The sequence below is a fragment of the Camelus bactrianus genome, chromosome 23, assembly GCF_048773025.1.
Source record: "Camelus bactrianus isolate YW-2024 breed Bactrian camel chromosome 23, ASM4877302v1, whole genome shotgun sequence".
NCBI classification, from domain to species: Eukaryota; Metazoa; Chordata; class Mammalia; order Artiodactyla; family Camelidae; genus Camelus; species Camelus bactrianus.
In genome coordinates, this window is record NC_133561.1 from 33,044,541 (window position 1) to 33,065,596 (window position 21,056).

Below are 21,056 nucleotides of genomic sequence, written 5' to 3' on the forward strand. Positions count from 1 at the left end.
AATGAATGACTCAGGATAAGAGACGGCAAAGCGATGCAAAGCAATGTGTGCTGGAAGCTCCTAGGAATATTCAAGGGGCCGATTTCTTGGGAGAGCAGGGTTTCAGGATTGAGGGGTGGAGGAGGGTGCCAAGGCTTCAACTGACTATTGGAGGAAGCGGAGAAGGAGGGGCATCCTGGAGTCCTTCAGGTGAGATGCTTTGCTGTGACCCGTGGAGGGATCGCTGGAGGCCAGAACAGCCCTTCTGGGCACGTCACATTTTGGAAGGCAGAGAGTGAACCCAGGGAGGCTGCACCTCTGTCTGCTCCAGAGACTGGATTCACACATCAGACGTTGCGGAAAAGCTCACATTTTCCCGGCTTTTCTCAAGCAGAATCACCGCCTTTGTTTAGAGGAGGGGATGGGGGAGGAGACAGAGGGCCAGGAGGGAGGGGCCCGCGGGTGCAGCCGCCGCCCCCGCCCCCTCTGGGTGTGCGGAGCAGGATTGTCACTCAGCTCCCGCACCGGGGGCGACGGAGGTGCAGGGTGCCGGAGTAGAGTCCCAGCCAGCTGCCATCCCTCTGGACCTGACGGGCTGGTCCTGGATTCTCCAGGCATCCCCAGAGCGAGCGCCTGCTGAAGGCGTAGAGCGGGGAGGGCGCCTGGACAGACAGAGCCGTTCAGGTGGCTGGGAGCTCTGCCAGCTTTGGTGACCTTGGGTAAGTCTGTGCCTCAGTTCGCCTCCGGGACGTCTCGGTGGGGATGCAGCAAAGGGTTGAAAGAGGAAACCAGATTGCTCCCTTGGGGCGGGTGTGTGCGAGGGTCCCCGCAGAGCTGGACCGAGACCTGGGACTTCCAGAAAGCGGGCGCCAGCAGTGTGTCAGGTGGGCGGGCGCAGGGCACGTGTGGGCTGCACGCCGGGGAGGGGGACCCCGCGCCCTGGCCCGGTGCTGGGCTCAGTCCCCCAGACCCACGTCTGCCAGTCCGGTCCCAGGTGCGAAACAGGGGCACTACCTCTTTAAAAGCGTCCGGGCTGAGCCTCTGCCGCACCATGTGATTGCCTGAAAGGCCGGGCCGGGAGCGCTGCGGCGGGAGCCCAGAGGACCGAGAGCTGCCGCGCGCGGTGCCCAGAGCCCAGCCCTGCCTGGCGCGGCCTCGAGCCACCGGGCGGGCGGCACCAGGTGCCCGGAACTTTGGGCGCCGCCGCTGGGACCCCCCTAGCCACCGGCAGACAGGATGGTGAGCTCCCCGCATCCTGTTCTGTGGGCAGAGGTGGGCAGAGCCAGGCACGGGGGACCCCTGTGGGCTGTGTGTGTGCTGGGATCTGCCTCACACCTGATAAAAAAGCCAGCGGAGGAGCGAGTGCTGCTATTTTAAGTTGTTGAATGGATCCTCTGGGGATGATAAGGGGAGGGGACAAAGATTAGGCAGAGAAAGGGCCAGGGTACCCCACCAGCTTCGGCAGGCACTACATGTGCCAAGTGGGGCACCTCTCCAAAGGGCAGCTGGAGCTCCAGAGCTGCCTGGGCTCCCCTCCCCCTCCCAGGCAGGCCTTCCCAGCCCAGGCTTCCGTGACCACAGGTGCTTGCCTCCTGCCCCTTGGTGCCTGTCTGCTGATGTGCCCAGCCCGTGCCTACCATGCCGCCCTCCATCTCGGCCTTCCAGGCCGCCTATATTGGCATCGAGGTGCTCATCGCCCTGGTCTCCGTGCCTGGGAACGTGCTGGTGATCTGGGCAGTGAAGGTGAACCAGGCACTGCGGGATGCCACCTTCTGCTTCATCGTGTCACTGGCGGTGGCTGATGTGGCAGTGGGCGCTCTGGTCATCCCACTTGCCATCCTCATCAACATTGGGCCACAGACCTACTTCCACACCTGCCTCATGGTCGCCTGCCCTGTCCTCATCCTCACTCAGAGCTCCATCCTGGCCCTGCTGGCAATTGCTGTGGACCGCTACCTCCGTGTCAAGATCCCACTCAGGTGAGTCCAGAGCAGCTGAAGGTCCCCACTGCACCCCATCTTGGGTGGCCTGAAAGCCATCTAGAGAGGGTAAAAGGTAGAGCCTGAGACTCCAAGTGAGCCAGATATTCTCCGGGCCATTGTGCCCCAGCCCTCACTCTGCCATCCTGCCCTCTGCTCTGCAGGACTAGGCAGAACTGCAGTTGAAGCAGGACGGGGCTGGTTGGCTGGAGGAATGGGGTCCTGGGCATTGCCTGAACAGCGCTGAAACTGCTGTTGTTCTCCTGACGTGATCAGGGAACCTGAGGCTGCCTGTCCAGCCTAGAGTGGATTTGGTGGGGCCACTGAGACCAGAGCAGCGAGCCCTGGGTGGGAATGAGCTGAGCTCCACCAGTTGGAGGGAAGTGGGAGGGGCGGAGCAGATTGTTAGGCGGGGCTGAGGGCGTCACACCATGGGCAGGAGCGGTGCTCCTCCAGCCAGACCTGGGCAGGCTTCCTGAGGACACTCCTTAGCTCTTTTGTTCTCCAGACACCCTGTGCTAGCCAGCTCCGTGCTCCAGGGCTGTCCTGCTGAACCCAAGCAGTCTGATGACCTCTGCCCAGTTCCCACCTACGGGATCTCTGTTGCAGGCAGGAGGAGGGAGAAATACAGGCTCCCACTCTTAATGATTCTGTTCTGTTGCAAAAACCACAGTGTCTTCCCAGTCACAGCAGAGATGCTTATGCTGTGTCCAGGCAGCACCAGGGTGAGTGGCATAGGGGCAGTCCCCTCATGCAGGTGTCCAGTCCACACTGGGGCTCCTTCACTGGGTCTGCCAGGCCATAGTCTCATCACCAGGCAGTGCCTGGGCCACCAAGTGCCAGCAAATGCCTGGGCGCACTGCCAGGGCCAGCCTCACTGGGACAGTCTTGTGAGGCGTGCTTGCCTCCTCTTTAAATCTTCTCACCAGTAGATCCCCTTTCTCCTGGGGAGTTCTGGCCCCACTGGGGCATGGGGCCTCTGGCCCCACTGGGCATCTTGCCTGGGCAGGCCGAGTCACCCACGTTTCTCCTCTCTGCCTTACATTTGTGCACATTTAGTTTTTCAAAGCTTTTTAATGCACCCTCCCCTTCCCTTTCACCACGATCCTGCGAGCAATGTGAAGTAGGAGCTGGTAGAGGAGAAGCAGATCCAGAGAGTCTCCTAAAGCAGAGCCTTGATTCCACTGCCCTCTTCCTTCCGGATTCCCCCGTGTCCCGGCCCTGGATGCCAGTCTCTCCATCCTGTTTACCTCCCTCACAACTTCTAGGTTTCCCAGGGGAGGGGAGGTGAAGGCTGCTGGTAGGGGGAGAAGGGAAGGTAGGGGAGGCAGCCCAGAAGCCCTGTAACCTCAGCCACTGAGCGGCCTTCATGCTGCCATTAGTCCCGGGTCATGCCTGGGTTGTGCCGGTGAAGCCGGTTTCAGCCCATTAGAGTGGGCTGGGCCTCTGAGCCTGACCATTAGGCCACATTAGGAAATTCATGCAGATATGTGGATACAGGAAGGCTGCTTAAGAAATTCAGTCTCCTGAGTGTGTGCCAAGGCGAACCAAAGGCCTGGTTATGATGTAACAGAGACCATAGGCCCACAGAATGTGCCCTGCTTGCCCTGTGGGGATGGAGGTGGCTGTGCTGGCAGGACCTGGAGGCTCATTCCTCCAGAAGCCAGCTTCTGTTGCTCCTTGCTCCAGTCTGGAGGAGCTAGGGGTCTTGAGGAGCTGTCTCTGGAGGGCCAAGGGTGTGCGTAGGGGCTGAGAGAACAGGCCGGGGTTCACATCCTTGCTATGAATTCCTAGCTGTAGGTCCTTGAGAAAATCACTTATTAACCTCCTTCAGTTTTCATTTCCACATCAATAAAAGGAGACATTACTTTCTTTCTAGGATGATTGGAAGATTATAATAAACTCCTGCATAAAAGCACTTAGTAATGTATAATACACTTAGTACTTTATGTAAGCCATAAATAGTAGGTTTATGTTTGTAGTCTTATTATCATTATTAATGTATTGCTCAGAGAGGGTCTGAATATGCAAGTCCTGCACCCCCACCCTACGCATACTCATTCTCTCATGTAGCCACACATATGCCCACACACACGTGCACAGCCCCCGTGGGCACACACAACACACCACATTTCCAGGGACACTGTTAAATCGTATTTATACATGTTTTTTCTCCCTTGCTGGATTGTCATGCCTCAAGGGCAGTGACCACATTTTGTTTGTTTCTGCAAATTCTTCAGAATGCCTAGTGTAGTGTCTGGCACATAGCAGACCCTTGGTAAATGTTGATTGAATTGGATGAGTCTTCAGAGCTCACACAGCTGAGCCTCAGGCGGGCCTTCCAGGAGTCTAACTTCCATCCATCCTGCTGTGGCCGATGCCTTCCCAGCATTCTACATCAGCGGCCCCCATCAGCTCAGGCCACACGTTGGCAGTGCCTGCGAGAGGAGGCTTTCTCCTGAGTCAGAGAAAGGTTCCTGGGACCTAGTTCCAAAGCTGGACTCCTGGAGGCTGGGCTGAGGTGATGGGCCGCCCCAAGCCCTTGCTGGTCACTGCCCAGGTGGCCCCTCAGGGGGAACAGCATGCATTGCTCCCCTCTGGGCTGCCAGAGTCAGCAGGCTGCTGGGTCTGGGAGAACACCTTTCAGCCAGAGGTCCCCAGGTGCCTGGCTCCTGGCCTTGACAAGCCAGTCAGGGATGGATGCAGCCCTGGGCACCAGGGAGTAACACTGATGAAGCATTGGTGAGACATAGGTGGGGCCTTCAGTGACAGGAGTCTGCTGGGCCCCTCACCAAGCAAGGCATCCTTTGGTCAGTCAACCACAAATTTTACTTCCTTCCACTTGGCAGACAGCCAAGAGGAAAAAAAGGTTGACATCATGTAGCGTGATCCAGTTACCAAAAACCCAAAAGCTTAAACTGTTGGTTAGTTCCATGTATTTTGCAGGTTACTTGCACAGCACCTCTGCGTGTTTGGTAATTGACACCCTGTTCCCCTCAGTGTCTACTCCTAGGGAATCTCCAGTGTTCATTGCATCACACCTCTCGCCCTGGGTCTTCATGGTGGCACCTACTCCAGGGGACTCATTATGAGAAAGGGTGCCCACAGTGGGCTCCCTGACCAAAGCCCACCCTGTGGGAAAGAGACCCCTGAGTAAGATCTGTCTGTAGCCAGATGGGTTGGGGTGGGGTGAAGGGGTGATGGGTATCGGGGAGTCAGGTCCAGGTCTGTCTAACAGATGCCTTTAACCAGTGAGCCCGTGTGCGTTTTAAATCAGCCCCAAGAAGCTGAATGGAGGAGTTTCCTTAAGACTGTCAGTGGGGGTGATCTTCTCTGACTTCTGCCAGTGGTGTCTGCGCTCTGCTCCAGCCCACGCTTGGTGCCTCTCCCTCCCTCCTCACCTTCCCTCCAGTGGGCATTTGAGCCACTGGCAGCCCTGCCTCTGTCCACAGCTGGAGGCCTGCCCAACTGGGCTGCTGACCAGGGAAGCAGAGCAGGGCGTGGGCGAGGCTGGCCTGCTGGACCAGAGCTCTGGCTGGGAAAGAAATCTGGTAGATTAAGATGTGTTTGCTTTTAGGCATCAATTTGGCCCCCCCTTAAACCTCATCCCCCCCCCCCCCCGCCAACTAGCCTGGGCTTTCCTTGACAACTAAAGTACTGGTACCCCAGCAGGTGACCGTCTGTGGCCTCAGGGTCCCAGAACATTTGCTCTCTGGTGGTGCCGTCTGCTTCCAGCAGAGGTAGGCCGTCTCTAGCTCCTCTGTCTAAGGATGGAGTGGTCATCCGCCTGGGGTGTCTGAGACAGGAGTGGTAGCCAGCCCTGAAGCCCAGCTCCCTCGCACCTGCAGGAGAGGAAGCAGGCCCAGGGTTCCAGCATGATCAAGGCCACTCCGCCACAGGCCCTTTCCTTCTCCCAGTTCTGACTCTTGCTCCCTAGCCTCCGATGTAACACCCCTCCGGGAACAGAGCAGGGAAATGCCGCCTCCGGAGGTTAAGTCAGCAAATTAGTGATGGGCTTGGAGGGGGAAGTGATGGAAGGATGTCAGCTTTGTGATTAAAAAGGTAACTTCTTGGTTTGAATTAGGGACGGCTTTCAGGTGGCTTATGGTAAAGAGTGCACCGAGCAATCTGGGTTAGTGTCAGCGGTGAAATCTCCCGGTTGGCACTGGAATGGCTTCCAGGAAGCCTCCAAGGGCTTGAGGAGCAAGATACCAGGTGTGAGTGCTGCCTGGAAGCAGGGAAATGGCCCGGACACTGTCTGGAGAGCCCCTCTACTCAGAGATCATGGGGTGGGGCCGTAGAGGCTGTACCCCGACATTTGATATTTGTTTCTGAGTGTGAAAGCAGTCCAAGTTTATTGCTAAAAATTTGAGAAATATAGAAAAGAATAAAGATGGCAGAATCACCACTAATTCTATCGCCTGCAGATAACTACTGTTAACATTCTGGTGTTCCAGAAAAATTTTCCCAGATAGATAGATAAATTATTTTTACATAGTTGAATGCATCTATGATTTTTATATACCATTTTATAATACAACATAATTCACTCATGTTATATTATAAACATTTTCCCCCATGTCAATAAAAAATATTTCGTAAGGATTTTTATAATGGTATAATATTGGATTGTATTTTAAATTCATCTGTTAGGTCTGAGCTAAAACAGCCCCTTTTCAGGAGGCCTTCTGTGCCCCCCCTCCCCACCTGGACTAGGTTCATGTCCCGTGTTAAGTGCTCCAGTTGGATCTGTTTCTCCTTCCCCATCTCTCCTGGCCCAGGTGCATTTTTTTGGGCTTGGTGAACACTGAAAGGGCCAGGATCACACCTGCTCAGATACCTGCCCCCCAGGCCTGGCACAGAGTAGGCATGCTACAAACATTTTTTTTTTTTAAAGAAAAGATTACCATATTTTATTGACTCATACATCTTGACTGTTTAGAGTGTTACTAATTTTCAATTTTTATAAATAACACAGCAATGATTCCCACAATTAACATTAATTTGTAGGCTCAGGGCCAAGTCTGGATCTCTGGGTTGTGCCTCTTGGTAAACAGCACAGCTTCTATCTGTAAGGATTGTCTTATAAGGTTAAATATTTCCCAACTCCCTTTCCTCCAACTCTCCCTGCTCCTCCTGCCCAATTTCACCCGAACTGCAAACCCCAAGAGGTGCACCTGGCATCCCCCTGCCCATCTGCCCTGCTGGGCTAGGTAGGGCAGGGCTGTCTGGGCCCCAAGTCTAGTCCACACTGCCTCGTCTCTCTTCTCTGAGGCCTGAACATCCTATTTCTTTGCCTCTAAGTGAGGGGAGCAGTCCCCAGGGTAGGGAGCTTGGAGTGTGGGACTTCCTGATTGGCCCCACTTGGCAGGGTGAACACAGAACAGAGAGGAAGGCAGACACGCAGCTCCTTGAGCTGCATGAATTACCCCTTCAGCCTCAGCCTCCTTAACTCAAGCCCAAAGGAGGCTACCAGCCCCTTAGAACAAAGAAAATGCTGGCAGCCGGTGGTGGGAAGGGACAGGCAGAGGAGGGAGGGGGCTGAGCCTTGGCATTCATGTCCTTTTGGAAATACTGGCTTTGGGGGTGGGCAAGGAGATGGGGGCAGCTGGCAAGGGGCTTCCCTGCCCCCAAAGAAAAGGAGGTCGATCGGGCGTCTTGTCATGCAGTGCTCCTCACAGGTTTTTCTTCAGCAGGATTTAGTGGGGTTAGGGAGCTGGAGACATCTGTTTATCTATTTCATAAACTTGCTTTGAGCATTGATCGTGTCCCAGGCACTTTGTGGGGCCTGGGGATACAGAGATGGGCCGGCTGCTCTGGGCTCTGCCTCTGTCTGGGAGTTCTTAGCCACTGTTGAGATTGTGGATTCCTGCAGACCGAGGTGGCCAAGTATAAACCCCTAACCTGCCCCCGGTGGGAGAAAGGGTGGCCGGAGGTGCATCTGACACCTTATGGTACTTGGGCTGAGCAGCTGGCCCCAACTCCACACCCACTCTCTGCAGCCCTGGCTGTGTGGGAGAGGGCCTTTGGGACTGTCTTCTTGCCACCTGTCCCTTGGGAGAGGAGGGTAAGGAGTCACCCTGACTTGTCCCCACACAGGGCCCTAATATAGAAGATGCGTCCCTTCGGTCATGCAGCAGGACTCACTGAGTGCCTCCCACGTGCCAGGCATCGCTGCGGGTGCTTGGGGTACATTCAGTAGCAAGCAAAGATGTTCGCAGAGTCTGCGTGCTAACTGGCTGGCAGACAGACGCTAGCTAACAGACATGATGCCTAATACGTAGAGTATTTGAATGTAAGAAGAGCAGGGCACATGGGACTGGAAATGCCAGGAGAGGGTGGGGAGAAAGGTTTGCAATTTTCAGTGGGATAGTCAGTGAGGCTTCCTTGAGAAGTTGCCATTTGAGCAAAATCTTGGGGGTGAGGAGCTTTGCCATGCAGATACTGGGAGGACATTCCACACAGAAGGAACTCGCAGTGTGTGAGGACTAGCGAGGAGGTTTGTGTGGCTGGGATAAAGGGGGAGAGTGGTCGGAGACAGGCCTGGAAAGATAATGAGCTGCTGGCTTGGAGGCCACGGGAAGGACACTGGCTTTTACTTTGAGGAAAGTGGGGAGCCATTGCAGAGTTTAGAGCAAAGAAGTGGCGTGATCTGACTTAGGTTTTAAAGGCTCACTGTGGCTGCTGTGCTGACAATGTGCTGTAGGGGCAAGCAGAGGACTAGTTAGGAGCTGTGGCAGTAATTCAGGCAGGAGAAGAGGGAAGTGGCTTGAATCAGAAAGACAGCAAGCAGAGGAGGTGGTGAGACGTGATTAATTCTAGAAGTGCGTTTTCAAATGTTAACTTTTTATATCCTTTTAATGATGTAAAATGTTCATACAGTAAAGTGCGTAAGCCTTAAGTGTATATAGTTGAATAAATATTTGCACATGGGTGTATCTATGCCACCACCACCCAGATCAATATTTGGAACATGTTCAGCGCCCCAGAAGGCTCCCCTCTGTCTGTCTCCGTCAGTACTTTCCAAAAGGTAACCATTCTGACCTTTATCCCCTTAGATAGATTTTGCCTGTTCTTGAACTTTTATAAAGAGAATTGAGTAGTATGCGCTCTTTTGTGTCTGGCTCCTGAAGCTTAAAATTATGCCTGAGACTCATCCCTGTTATTGAGTGAAATAATAGGTTTTGTTTGTTTTTATTCTTTTCCTAATTGCTGTTAGAATTCATTCTATTGTATGAATGTGCCATGATTTTTTAAAATTTCAGATGTGTTTTGAAGAAAGAAAAAAATTGCTTATAGATTGGATGTAGGGTGTGGGAGAAAGAAGAGTCAAGTATGACCAAACTTTTAGTTCTAAGCAGCTGGAAGTGCAGAGTGGGCATTTCCCAAGGTTAGAAAGGCTGCAGGTGATACAAGCTTTGGGAGAAATAAAAGGAGTTGAGGTTTAGACACACTGAGTCTGGAGTATCTATTATATACCTCCATGGAATGTTGAGCAGGCAGTTGGATGGATACACAAGGATGGTGTTCAGGAGAGAGATCTGGGCAGGGGTTATAAATGTGAGAGCCACTGGCATGTAGATGGGGTTTCAATCCACAAGGTCAGATGAGATCCCCAAGAGAGAAAGTAGAAATAAAGCAGAGGATGCAGATGACACGATACTACACGTAGAAAATCCTAAAGACACCACCAAAAAACTGTTAGAGCTCATCAATGAATTTGGGAAAGTTGCAGGATACAGAATTAATATACAGAAATCTGTCACATTTCTATATATTAACAACGAAGTATCAGAAAGGAAAATTAAGAAAACAATCCCATTTACCATCACATCAAAAAGAATAAAACACCTGGGAATAAACCCAAGAAGGCAAAAGACCTGTACTCTGAAAACTGTAAGACATTGATCAAAGAAATTGAAGATAACACAAATGGATGGAAAAATATAGCCTGTTCTTGGATTCGAAGAATTAATATTGTTAAAACAACCATACTACCGAAGGCAATCTACAGATTCAATATAATTGCTATCAAAATACCAATGGCATTTTTCACAGACCTATGGCCAATAATTTTAAAATTTGTATGGAAATGCAAAAGACCCTGAATAATCAAAACAATCTTGAGAAAGAAGTAGAGAGCTAGAGGAATCACGCTTCCTGACTTCAGACTATACTACAAAACTACAGCAATCAAAACAGTATGGTTCTGGCACAAAAAAACAGACACATAGATCAATGGAACAGGATAGAGAGCCCAGAAATAAACCCACACACTTATGGTCAATTAACCTACAACTCAGAGGGCAAGAATACACAGTGGAAAAAAGACAGTCTCTTCATTAAGTGATGCTGGGAAAACTGGACAGCTACACCTGAAAAAAACGAAATTAGAACATTCTCTAACACCATACACAAACATAAACTCAAAATGGAGTGGAGAGGGTATAGCTCAAGTGGTAGAGCACATGTTTAGCATGCGTGAGGTCCTGGGTTCAATCCCCAGTACCTCCTCTAAAAATGGATAAACCTAATTACTCCCCTCCCACCAAAATAAAATAATACAATAGCAAAATGGATTAAAGACCTAAATGTAAGACTGGATATTAAAAAACTCCTTGAGGAAAGCTCAAGAATGCAGAATGCTCTTTGACATAAATTGCAGCAATATCTTTTTGGATCTGTCTCCTAAAGTAAAGGAAATTAAAGCAAAAATAAACAAATGGGACCTAATTAAACTTGAAAGCTTTTGTGCTGCAGAAGAAACCATTAACAAAATGAAAAGACAAGCACTGAATGGGAGAAAATATCTGCGAATGACGTGACTGATAAGGGATTAATACCCAACATATGTAAATAGCTCATGCAACTCAACATCAAAAACCAAGCAACCTCATTAAAAAAAAATAGAAGAACTGAACAGACATTTTCCCCGAGAGGAACTGCAGGTGGCCAACAGGCACATGAAAAGATGCTCGACATCACTCATCATCAGGGACATGCAAGTCAAAACCACAATGAGATATCACCTCACACCCATCCAAATGGTAGCATCAGAAAGAACACAAATAACAAATGCTCGAAAGGATGTGGAGAGAAAGGAACCTCACCCTGTACACTGTTGGTGGGAATGAAAATTGATACAGCCTCTGTTGAAAACAGTATGGAGGGTTCTCAAAAAATAAAAAATTGAACTACTGTATGAGCCAGCAATTCCAGTTCTAGGTATATATCCGGAAGAAAGACAAAACTGCTAATTCAAAAAGGTACATGCATCCCATTGTCTGTAGCAGCACTGTCTACAATTGCCAAGAATATGGAAACAACTTAAGTGTTCATCAACAGATGAATGGATAAAGAAGATGCAGTGTTATGTAGACAATGGAATACTTCTCAGCCATAAAAAAAGAGCAAAATTTTGCCATTTGCAGCAGCCTGGATGGACTTGGGGGGTCTTATGCTAAGTGAAATAAGTCAGGCAGAGAAAATTGTATGATGTCACTAATATGTGGAATCTAAAAAATACAACAGACTAGTGAATATAACAAAAAAGAAGAAGTCTCACAGAGTCACAGAGAATAAACTAGTGTTTACCAGTTATGGGGGGCAATATAGGGATGGGAGGGTGGGAGGTACAGACCAGTGGGTGTAAGATGGGTTTAGGGGTGTCTTACACAACACACGGAATATAGCCAATATTTTGTAGTAACTGTAAGTGGAAAATAACCTTTCAAAATTCTATAATTATTTTCACTTAAAAAAAGAAAGGAGAGGACCAAGGACTGAGCACTGAGGTCGGGGAAGAGGTGAGGCATTAGCCAGACGGACTGAAGGAGAGCCACAGGTACAGGAGGCACCCAGAGCCCATGTGTGGTGGCCTGGGAGCCAAGCACAGAGACCGGCGAGGAGAACCAGAGACTGCCCGTCACATGCTTCCAGCGGGTCAGGTGGACTGAGAATTCCCACTGGATTTAGCAAGAGCGATGTTAATGGGGTGGTGGGAGCAGAGAGCCTGATTGGAGGGGGCTCAAGAGGGCGGAGGAGTGGACCTGAAGGCAGCTCTGGCGTAGATGACCCTTTTGAGGAATTTTGTGGCAGAGCGCAGTCACTGGGCAGGAGCTGTCAGGAGAAGTGGGCGCAGGGCATTTCGTTTTGTGTCGTTTGCTAAGTTAGGAAGGACATTGGTATGTCTGTGTGCTGACTGGGACTGCGTAGAGAGGGCAAAACCAATGATGGGGCAGAGGAGAGAACTTCTGGATTGACATCCTTGTTCAGGCACGCAGGGCAGGGACCTAGGACAAACGCGGAGGGACTTGCTTTGGAGGGCGTGGAGATCATCTCACAGGCAGGCAAGCAGAAGGTGTGGATGCAGAGGCTGGAAGGTGAAGTTCTCTTCCGAGTGTTTCGGTTTTCTTAGTGAAGTGGGAAGCAGGGTCATCAGCTGAGCGGGAGGAGGCGATAAGAGTAGCAGGTGTGAAATAAATCTTCAGGAAGTGGGAGAATGACTGCACTCAGAAAGGCGAGTGTAGCTGGCAGCACTGAGGACCCCCCTGAAGTTCATGGTGATAAACTTGAGTGTTCAACTGCAGGGTCGCAGGCACGGAGGAGGCGGAGAGTTCATTTCTTCACTAACTCAGAAGGGCCAGATTCTGTGCCAGGCGTTAGGGATCTCATCATGGTCAAGAAGGTGGCCCTGGTCCCTGCCCTCATGGAATTTAGAGAGTGGAAGTGAGCCAAGACATGGATAAACAAGCAGGTAGCTACAATTACAACTTCAGAAGAAGTCAAGGAAGGAAGCCATCCTGTCGTTCGCTGTGGCTGCCCCTTGTTGGCTCCTCCAGCCCCCTGTCCGTGTCCAGAGAGACCTGTGTGGCCCGAGGGCTATGGGAGGGCCTGTAAGCCTTGTTGTTAGCGGTGCTCAGTGAGGCCTTTGAGCATTTTAAGCAGGGAATGACACCATCGGAATTACATTTTAAAAATGTCAAATGTGCTTAACAAAATGTTAGCAAATCCAATACTGTGATACATAAAAAGGATAAAACCATCACAAAATAGGATTTATTCCATATATGCAAGTGTGGCTTTAACATTAAAAAAAAAAATCAAATCGGTGTATTCACCCCATTCACATAAGAGGGTCACCCTGCCTGCTGTGTGGAGGATGGCTTGGAGGGGGTAAGAGAAGACAGCAGGAGAGCGTGGCAGAGGCGGGGGCTGGGGCAGGCTGGGAGCTGAGGGAGGAGGCGGTGGAGATGGGGAGAACGGGAAAGATTCAGGTATGTAGAGGTAGAGCTAGCTGGTAACGAACTGGATGTGCCAAGTGGGAGAAGGACCAAGTGTGACTCCCCAGGATTAAGGCTGATGCTACGGGATGGATGGCGGTGCTGTTCTGGGGGACAGGGAAGGCTGGGGAAGGGAGGAATGGGGGAGATTCAGATCCTAGTAGGTACTTGAGTGGAAGTGATGTATTGGTAGCTCCACTGGTGGTCTTTCTCTTTTTAAAAAAAAAAATTTTTAGAGAGGAGGTAATTATGTTCATTTATTTATTATTGTTAATACTGTTTTTTAAAATGGAGGGACTGGGGATTGAACCCAGGACCTTGTGCATGCTAAGCACACGCTCTACCACTGAGCTACCCCCTTCCCGCAGTATGCCCTACCCTCTCTTACTCATTCCCCAGCTTCCGTCCTTTCATGTGGCCCAGTGGATGGGCCCCTTCTTGCCTCGCACAGCCTCAAGGAAGGAACCCCTCAAATACCCAGCAGGCTCCCTGGGTGCCTCCCGCTGCTCTGTCTGCTGTTCCCACCGCACTTCTCGGGAGGCTGCTGGCTCTCCTGGGCTGAAACCACAGCAGTGAGGACATGTGGCTTTGGGCTCCCCAAAGCTTCCAGAAGGAGACAGCAGAGTTGGGGTTTCGTCCTTCCCGCCAGGCTTTATTCAGAATGAGACACGGTAGCTTCTGTGGTACTAAGGCCCTCGAGTGCCCGCACATGCTCAGTCAGGGGGGCACTCTCCCTGGATTCTCCGTGTGCACCCACAGCCTCGTCTCCCGCCCTCGTTGCTGGGACCCACTGGGGCCTGGCCCTGTGGATTGAGTTAACCCCCAAACGGTGCTCATGCCTCCCCATCTCCTCACAGCTGCTATATTTGGCACCAAGTGGCCCTGTTTCAGCAAATGCAGCAGAGAAGATGGTCAACCAACAAGCAGGCAGTTGTCGGTATGGGCTCCAGCCTCGCCCTGAGGGGCAGAGCGGGCAGGATGGGGGAGCCCAAGGCTGGCACAGGGCACACAGGGACAGGGTCGCGGTTGAATGGGCTGCTTGGAGACACGCTGTCCGCTCTTCTACGCAGAAACAATCTTTCGCCTTGTGTAGCAGAGCACGCTTTGCAGTGCACTTGGCAGGGTTGGCGCCGGCCCTGCGAGCCAGACCTCCCAGTTGTCACCATGCCGCCTGCTCTCAGAGTCCACCGGCTTCCGACTCTGCTTCCAGCCCCTGGGAGAACAGGGGCCTCGACTGCAGCAGGGCAAGAGCTGCTTCTCAGCCCTTTCTTTCTATCCCGGTGTCACCGAGGGCTCTGCTGCACAAGCCACCCAGCTGGCATGGGAACTCAACAGGCGACATTCTCTTGGAAACACAAGAGGGGAAGCTCTATTGGATAAAAGGCCCTTCTGCCCCAGATTTTTTTCTTTTTTTTCTTTTTTAAATTGAAGTATAATTGATTTATAATATTATATTAGTTTTAGGTGTACATCATGGTGATTTGATATTTTTATACATTATAAGATAATCACCAGGATAAAGTCTAGCTATCTGTCACCATACAAAGTTATTACAGTAGTATGGACTGTATTCCCGGACATCCCGTGACTTATTTTCCCCAGATATTTGTAACAATCACCTTTTCAGGCGGCGCCTCTCCCCCTGCCGTTTGGGAGGTATACCAGAAGAATGAAGGGTAAGTGCAGTCTCCCCAGACAGAGCGCTCAGGCGCTTAGAACCGTGTCGTCTCGGAGTAGTTAACCCTTCTGAACTTCCATTTCCTCTTCTGCAGAAAACAGGCTTCTTAATGCCTCCTTTCAAAGGTTGTTAGGAGGCTTAGAGAGGAGGTACATTAAGGGGCTGTCACACGGCAGGCACTCAGTAAATGGGGGTGATTACTGCCATCCGATCATCCAGACTGGGTTTTCGTTTCCCGCTTGACGTTAGGTGGCTGCTGGAGTCCCACTGGGACCAGGTCCTCGTCGAGATGAGCTGCCTGCTCTGTGAAAGCGGGTTCTGCCCATCTGCCTCGCTCATTGGCCTTCAGTTCCTAACGACACACGCCTGGCTGGCACTTAATAGGTGGCCCAGTCAGTGTCTGTGATGGGAAAGAAGCCTTTGTGGGGGAGACTGAGCAGCCAGGCGGGGAAGAAGTCAGTTGCGTATTTCACATGTACCCATAGAGGGCAAACGCAGGTACTGGGCAGTGAAGGGTTAGTTCATCAAAACACCCCCAGGAGCTCAGAGGAGTAAAGGGTCTCACCTAAGCTTACCTGGCAAATTACAGGGGACTATTCTGGTCTCCTGACCCCCAGTTCAGCTCCTGTTGGTCCCTATGACCCTGCTTCTATGAGGAAAGGGTGTGAACAGCTTCTCCTGAGCTCTGCTTGTCCCCCCTGAGGGCCTCATCCTTTGTTCCTGGAGGGCTGGCATCTGAGGGAGCTGAGCAAGGGCTCCCCTGGGGGCTGGCATCTCCATAAATCCTCTCTGGGGAGGAAAACATTCAGTGTGTTTGCGGACTCACTGTGCTCAGGAGAAACACCTGCCACACTGGCCCATCCTCTGCAGAGTAAACACACCACCCCCAACCCCGCAGTACGGGCTCCCAGGGCCGCCTTGACGGGAATGGCCCAGCAAGGGCTGGGAGGGGCACAGGCACCACGCAGAGCCGTGGTGTCAGGCCCAGGGGCTGACCGCCTGGGAGCAGCCAGCAAGCCAGCGAGGGGTGTGACAGCACAGCGCCTTCCCTCTGCCCCCGTCACCTTTAATCATGACAGTGGCTGCGGAGGCCTCAGGCTCCTAGCGGGGGTATGTATGTGTCTGTGTCTGTGTGTGGCGGAAATAGCTTTTAACTTTTAGAAGTCAGAGAATTACATCCTGGGTTTCCCGACCTCCATTCAATTCTGCTTGCTCACGCCCGCCCCTCCCATCCCAGTCGTCCATCCAAGGCCCAGGGAAGAGTCCCGGCCAGGCTGATCTCTTTCCTGTTTGTGCTCCACCCAGTCCTCACGCCCCAGCCCCACCGTCAGTCCTCCTTGACACAGGACCACAGTTTATAAGTGCAAGTTGACAAGTATTTTCTGGCCACACAAGTCCTGCCCTCGAGGGCACAGACCCACAAACTGCTGGGCAAGATTGATGGTTTACCCGCTGCCAAGGAGCAGGAGGCCTGAGCAGGCCTGGCCCACATGCAGGCATGAGGCCAGGGTTACTTCCCCAGCCCGGGATGCTCAGCCCACCCCTCCTGTAACCTGTGCTCACCACTTGCTTTCCCTGCCTTCTGGCCGGTCACATCTTAACCTGTCCAGGCCTTGGAGTTTTGGAGAAGGATGAAAGTAGGCTATTTAACATCTAAGACGGTGTCTTAAACACACACACACCCCACTCAGGAAGCTGTTCCCTTCTTGTATCTAATTCCTATTAGGAATTCCTATTAATTCTTTAATACTCAGTTTAGGTGACACCTCCTCCAGGAAGCCTTCCTTGTTTTGTTGTGTTTACAGCTCCCCCACGCTCCCCTGTAAGACAGCCCTTGTCAGATTGCACTGACATAACCTCCCTCACTGGAGGGAGCAGTGAGCAACTGAAAGGTGAGATCCAAGCCGACTCATCCCTATCTTCACAGTGCCAGCATAGTTTCTGCCCATTTTTGATATCCAATGCCTGACCCAATGACTCAATAAATGAATGGTAATAGTAGCAAGTGACTTCTGAACACCTAAGATTTGCGAGGCCCTGTGCTGAATACTTTGTATGGAGTTTATTTAAATCCTTGCACAATTTTATGAAGAGGCACTCACAGTGTTTTATAGTAATAGTTATATTACTATGTTCTATATTTTCTGAGGAAGCTGAGACTCAGAGAGGACAAACAACTTGTTATTTGTCACACAGCAGCTAAGTATAACTGGAATTGCTGAATGAACAACTGAACGAATGAAAAGACCTGTATTAAAGCCTAGATTCCAACACCTACTGCTGGGCGATTTTTCAGTAAATTGCTTACCTTTTTGGATCTCAGTTTCCACATCTATAGAATGGGCACAATTCTGATCCCTACCGCAAAAGTTGTCTATAAGACAGTGCTCTCAGAACAGAAGAGAAGAATGGCTTCATTGTTTCAGGGTGAGTTGGTTCTGGGCGTGTATGTAGGGGGAGGAGGCAGGTACCCCCCCCCCCCCGCCACCCCAATCTGTTTTCTGGCCTGTAGTTCAGAGTATGACCCAAGCACTGGCCTGCTCTGGCACTGAGGTGGCAGCAGGAGCTAATTTAGGCTGCAGGGCTGTGGGTATGTGAGTGGAGCAGAGACCGGAGGGACACACACAGCTGCTGCTGGGAGGTGAGAAGGATCGGGAAGTGGGCGCTGCCGCATGTTGGCAGAGCGGCCGAGTTAGCAGTTGGAGCTGACGACTAAGGAGAAAATGTCTTTCTTCTCGGATGTCCTGCCACACTGCCTCCCACCTGCTGGGAGCTGTGGACGGCTCCTGGCTGCGGGGAGAGGAGCGTGAGCCTCCAGGCACGCTCAGCAGGCAGCGGGCTGCCGACAGGATGGGGCCGCGCGCCACCAGCACCTCCCGGCCTCGCCCTGGGCTTGGCGGCGGTGGGCTGGCGGGGGTCGGCCGCGCAGCGGGTGCTGGGCCCAGGCCCTCCGGGGGTCTGCACAGGAGCGGGTGTCGCCTCCCCCCGCTGCAGCCCACGCAGGCGGGAGGGGCGTTCTCTGAGCCGCAGCCTTCCTGCCAGGACATGGCCTGAGTCTGAGCTCAGTCCACTGTCGAGATTTGAAGAAAAAAAAATGTTCCAGGGAAACACCTGGGAGGAGAATCAAGAACAGGGGCGCCCCCTCCCAAACCAGGGAGAAGTGATCCCCCAATTCGCTCAGTACCCAGGGAGGCTCAGAGCTGGGAACCAGGGGGCTGGAATCCGGGGCCTGGGCTGCCACCGTGCACACTGGGACAAGCCAGCTTGCTTCTCTGGCCCTGCGTCCTCATCCGTAAAGGGGACCCATGGTCCCTGCCCGACTTCTCAGGGTCGCTGCAAGGGCCCAGTGAGCGGTGTGCGTGCGGAGTCCGATGAAGGAGGGGACGCTGAGAGGCACGGAACCCCGAGTGCCTCAGGAGTCAGGCTGGCGGGGTTGGTCCCCAGTCCTGGCTCTGCTACTTGTTCTGTGATCTTGGCCCAATTCTCTGAGCCTCGGTTTCTTCATCTGTAAAACGGAAAGAATGATATCTACCTCATGGGATTGTTAAGAGGATTACATGTGAGAATAATGTAAACCTGCCATATATCCTGTATCATGCGATTTTATTTTATTTAAAAATTTTTTGATGTTTTTTCTTTTTTAACCATTTTTATTTACGTATTTTTATTTTACAATGTCATATTTTTAATTGCAGTATAGTTGATATACAATATCATGTTACAGGTGTACAATATAGTGATTCACAATTTTTAAAGGTTATACTCCATTTATAGTTACTGTACAATATTGGCTGTACTCCCCACAGTGTACAATGCATCCTTGTAGCTTACCTTATACCTGATCGTTTGTGCCTCTTCATCCTCCACCTCCGTCTCGCCCCTCCCCCTTCCCTCTCCCCACCAGTAACCACCAGTTCCTTCTCTACGTCTGTGAGTCTGTTTCTTTTCTGTCATATTCGCTAGCTTGTTGTAGTTTTTGAGATTGCACATGTAAGTGATATCTTACAGTAGTTGTCTTTCTCTGTCTGACTTACTTCACTTAGCAGAATGCCCTCCAAGTCCAGCCATGCTGTCCACCAGAAACTAATACATTTTAAGTCAGCTGTACTTCAGTTAAAAAAACAAACAGCCAACCCATTTAAAATATGAGCAGAAGAACTGAACATTTTTCCAAAAGAGGAAATGCAGATGGCCTAGAGGAGCGTGAAAAGCTGCCCCACATCACTAATATCAGGGAAATGCAAATCCAAACCACAACGAGACGCCATCCCACACCTGTCAGAACGGCCATCATCAAAAAGAACACAGATACCACATGTCGGCGAGGACGTGGGAATGGGAAGCCCTGAACACCGCTGGTGGGAATGTAAATTGGAGCAGCCATCATGGAAAATCACATGGAGGTTTCTCCAAAACCCAAAAACAGAGCCACCATATGGCCCAGCACTGCCACTCCTGGGTATATATCTGAGAAAGATTCAGTATCATAGGGTTTTAACTAGTTCTCTGGGGGCAAGGAAGAGTTATTAGCCTTATTTACTTAGTTATTTTTTTTAACTGGAGATATTGGGGACTGAACCCAGGACCTTGTGCCTGCTAGGCATGTGCCCTACCACTGAGCTACACCCTCCTGTCCTCTTCAGTGTCTTAGGGCTCCTTCTTCCCATTTCCTGCTGCTTTGTGGGAGGGAGGAGGGTGGGCGGAGAGCGGTGTGTGCGCATGTCTGGCTGTCTCTTGTGGTTGGGGTGGACAGTTGACACACCCGCCCACCAGTGTGGCTTGAAGGGTTCCTTTACATGCATGCCATGGCCTAATGGTGGCAAACTTGGCCTTGGGGAAGTGGCTGTGGCAGGGCTGGGAGGTGCATAGAGCCCTATACACAGGGACGGGTGTGCTGTGTCACGGGACAGCGCCCAGGGCACCTCCCTCCTGGCTTTAAGCTCCTCCCTTAGCCCAGGGGCTGCTGGCATGAGGGGACCCTGTGGGAGGGGACCCTGTGGGAGGGGACATGTGCTCTGGGCCACATGTAAATACCAGGGACAACTTTGGGGGCTTTCTTTGGTAGCATATTTAATTTTATTTGGCCCTGCGAGGCTAGTGTCAACACCATTTTATAAATAAAAATACAGAGAAACAGTGAGGGGGTTAAGGAACTTGAAAAGCGTCCTCCAGCTAGTTAAGTAGCAAAGCTGGGATTTGAACACCTGCCTGCCAGATACCAAAGTGAATATTGCTTGTGATACACACAGTCCCCTGGCCACTGTCCTCAGGGATTTACAGGCTGTGGGAAGCCACAGCCCTTGTCCTCAGAGAGCTTCTAGGCTGAGATGGAGGCAGAACGCAAGATTTTGGAGGTGAACAGGAGAAATCGACACAGGCCAAGCTAAGAGGGCTGAGACCTGGGGCAGAGGCTGCGGGCGCACACAGCCTGGTCTGCCAGCTGGCTTCCTTCAGGCCCTGCCTTCTTTCTCTTGGGTTCTGGGGCCTGCATGGGCTCATCTGCACATCTACCTCCATCACAGGTGCAGGGAAGCTAAATCAGGAGGTGTTGCTAGCATCACGGCTGCAGAAATAATCCCATGAGGTCCTTGGAAGTGAGAGTGATGAAGATGGGCTGGAGAGGCAGCTCTGCGGGCCCTGCGCTGGGTCCTAGGGCTGCGTGATGTGAGGGGTTCCGGGAGGCCTTCTCTGCCACCCACAGGTAGCATGTGTCCTGTAAAGAGCACTGGGCCAGAGCCAGGAACACTAGTCAGCCAAGCTGTGGCCTTGGGCAGGCACTGAACCTTCCTGGGCCTCAGTTTTCCAGTCTGTAAAATGACAACAAAATCTGCCCTTCCTGTCATGCTGGCTGATGTGTGTGAGAAGAAGGACCCTTGGTTGGAAGTTGGGTAGCGCTGTGCTGAGCCACTGTCGTTTCGCTGAGGTGGGGAGCCTCTCGCCCTCTCCCTTCTCCCATCCTGGCTCCCTGTCTTTCCTCTCTCCATACGGTGGAGATGGCTGTCCATTAAGACAAACAGGTCACACAAGTGGGCTTGCCAGGGACCTGGCACGGACTTGAGTTCTTATTTCCTGCAGAATCTGAGTCAACACCTTTCCTTTATTTCTGGGCTCCTCAGACAGCCTCCTCCCCAAACAAGG

At 51.7% G+C, this 21,056-nt stretch overlaps 1 protein-coding gene across 6 annotated transcripts in view; it reads left to right on the forward strand.

The window, feature by feature from the left end:
- The first annotated feature begins 474 nt into the window (after nt 1-474).
- ADORA1 (adenosine A1 receptor) overlaps nt 475-21,056 on the forward strand; it is a 39,765-nt gene continuing 19,183 nt past the window's right edge. The window contains exons 1-2 of one of the 6 annotated variants that reach the window (XM_074352048.1): nt 475-698; nt 1,561-1,958. In XM_074352048.1, coding sequence (XP_074208149.1) covers nt 1,618-1,958 — 341 coding nt within the window. In that variant the 5' untranslated portion in view covers nt 475-698; nt 1,561-1,617. Of the gene's footprint in view, nt 699-1,059; nt 1,959-21,056 lie in introns of those variants that run through there. The other 5 variants (XM_045510112.2, XM_045510102.2, XM_010946470.3 and 2 more) reach the window with 5 other exon arrangements.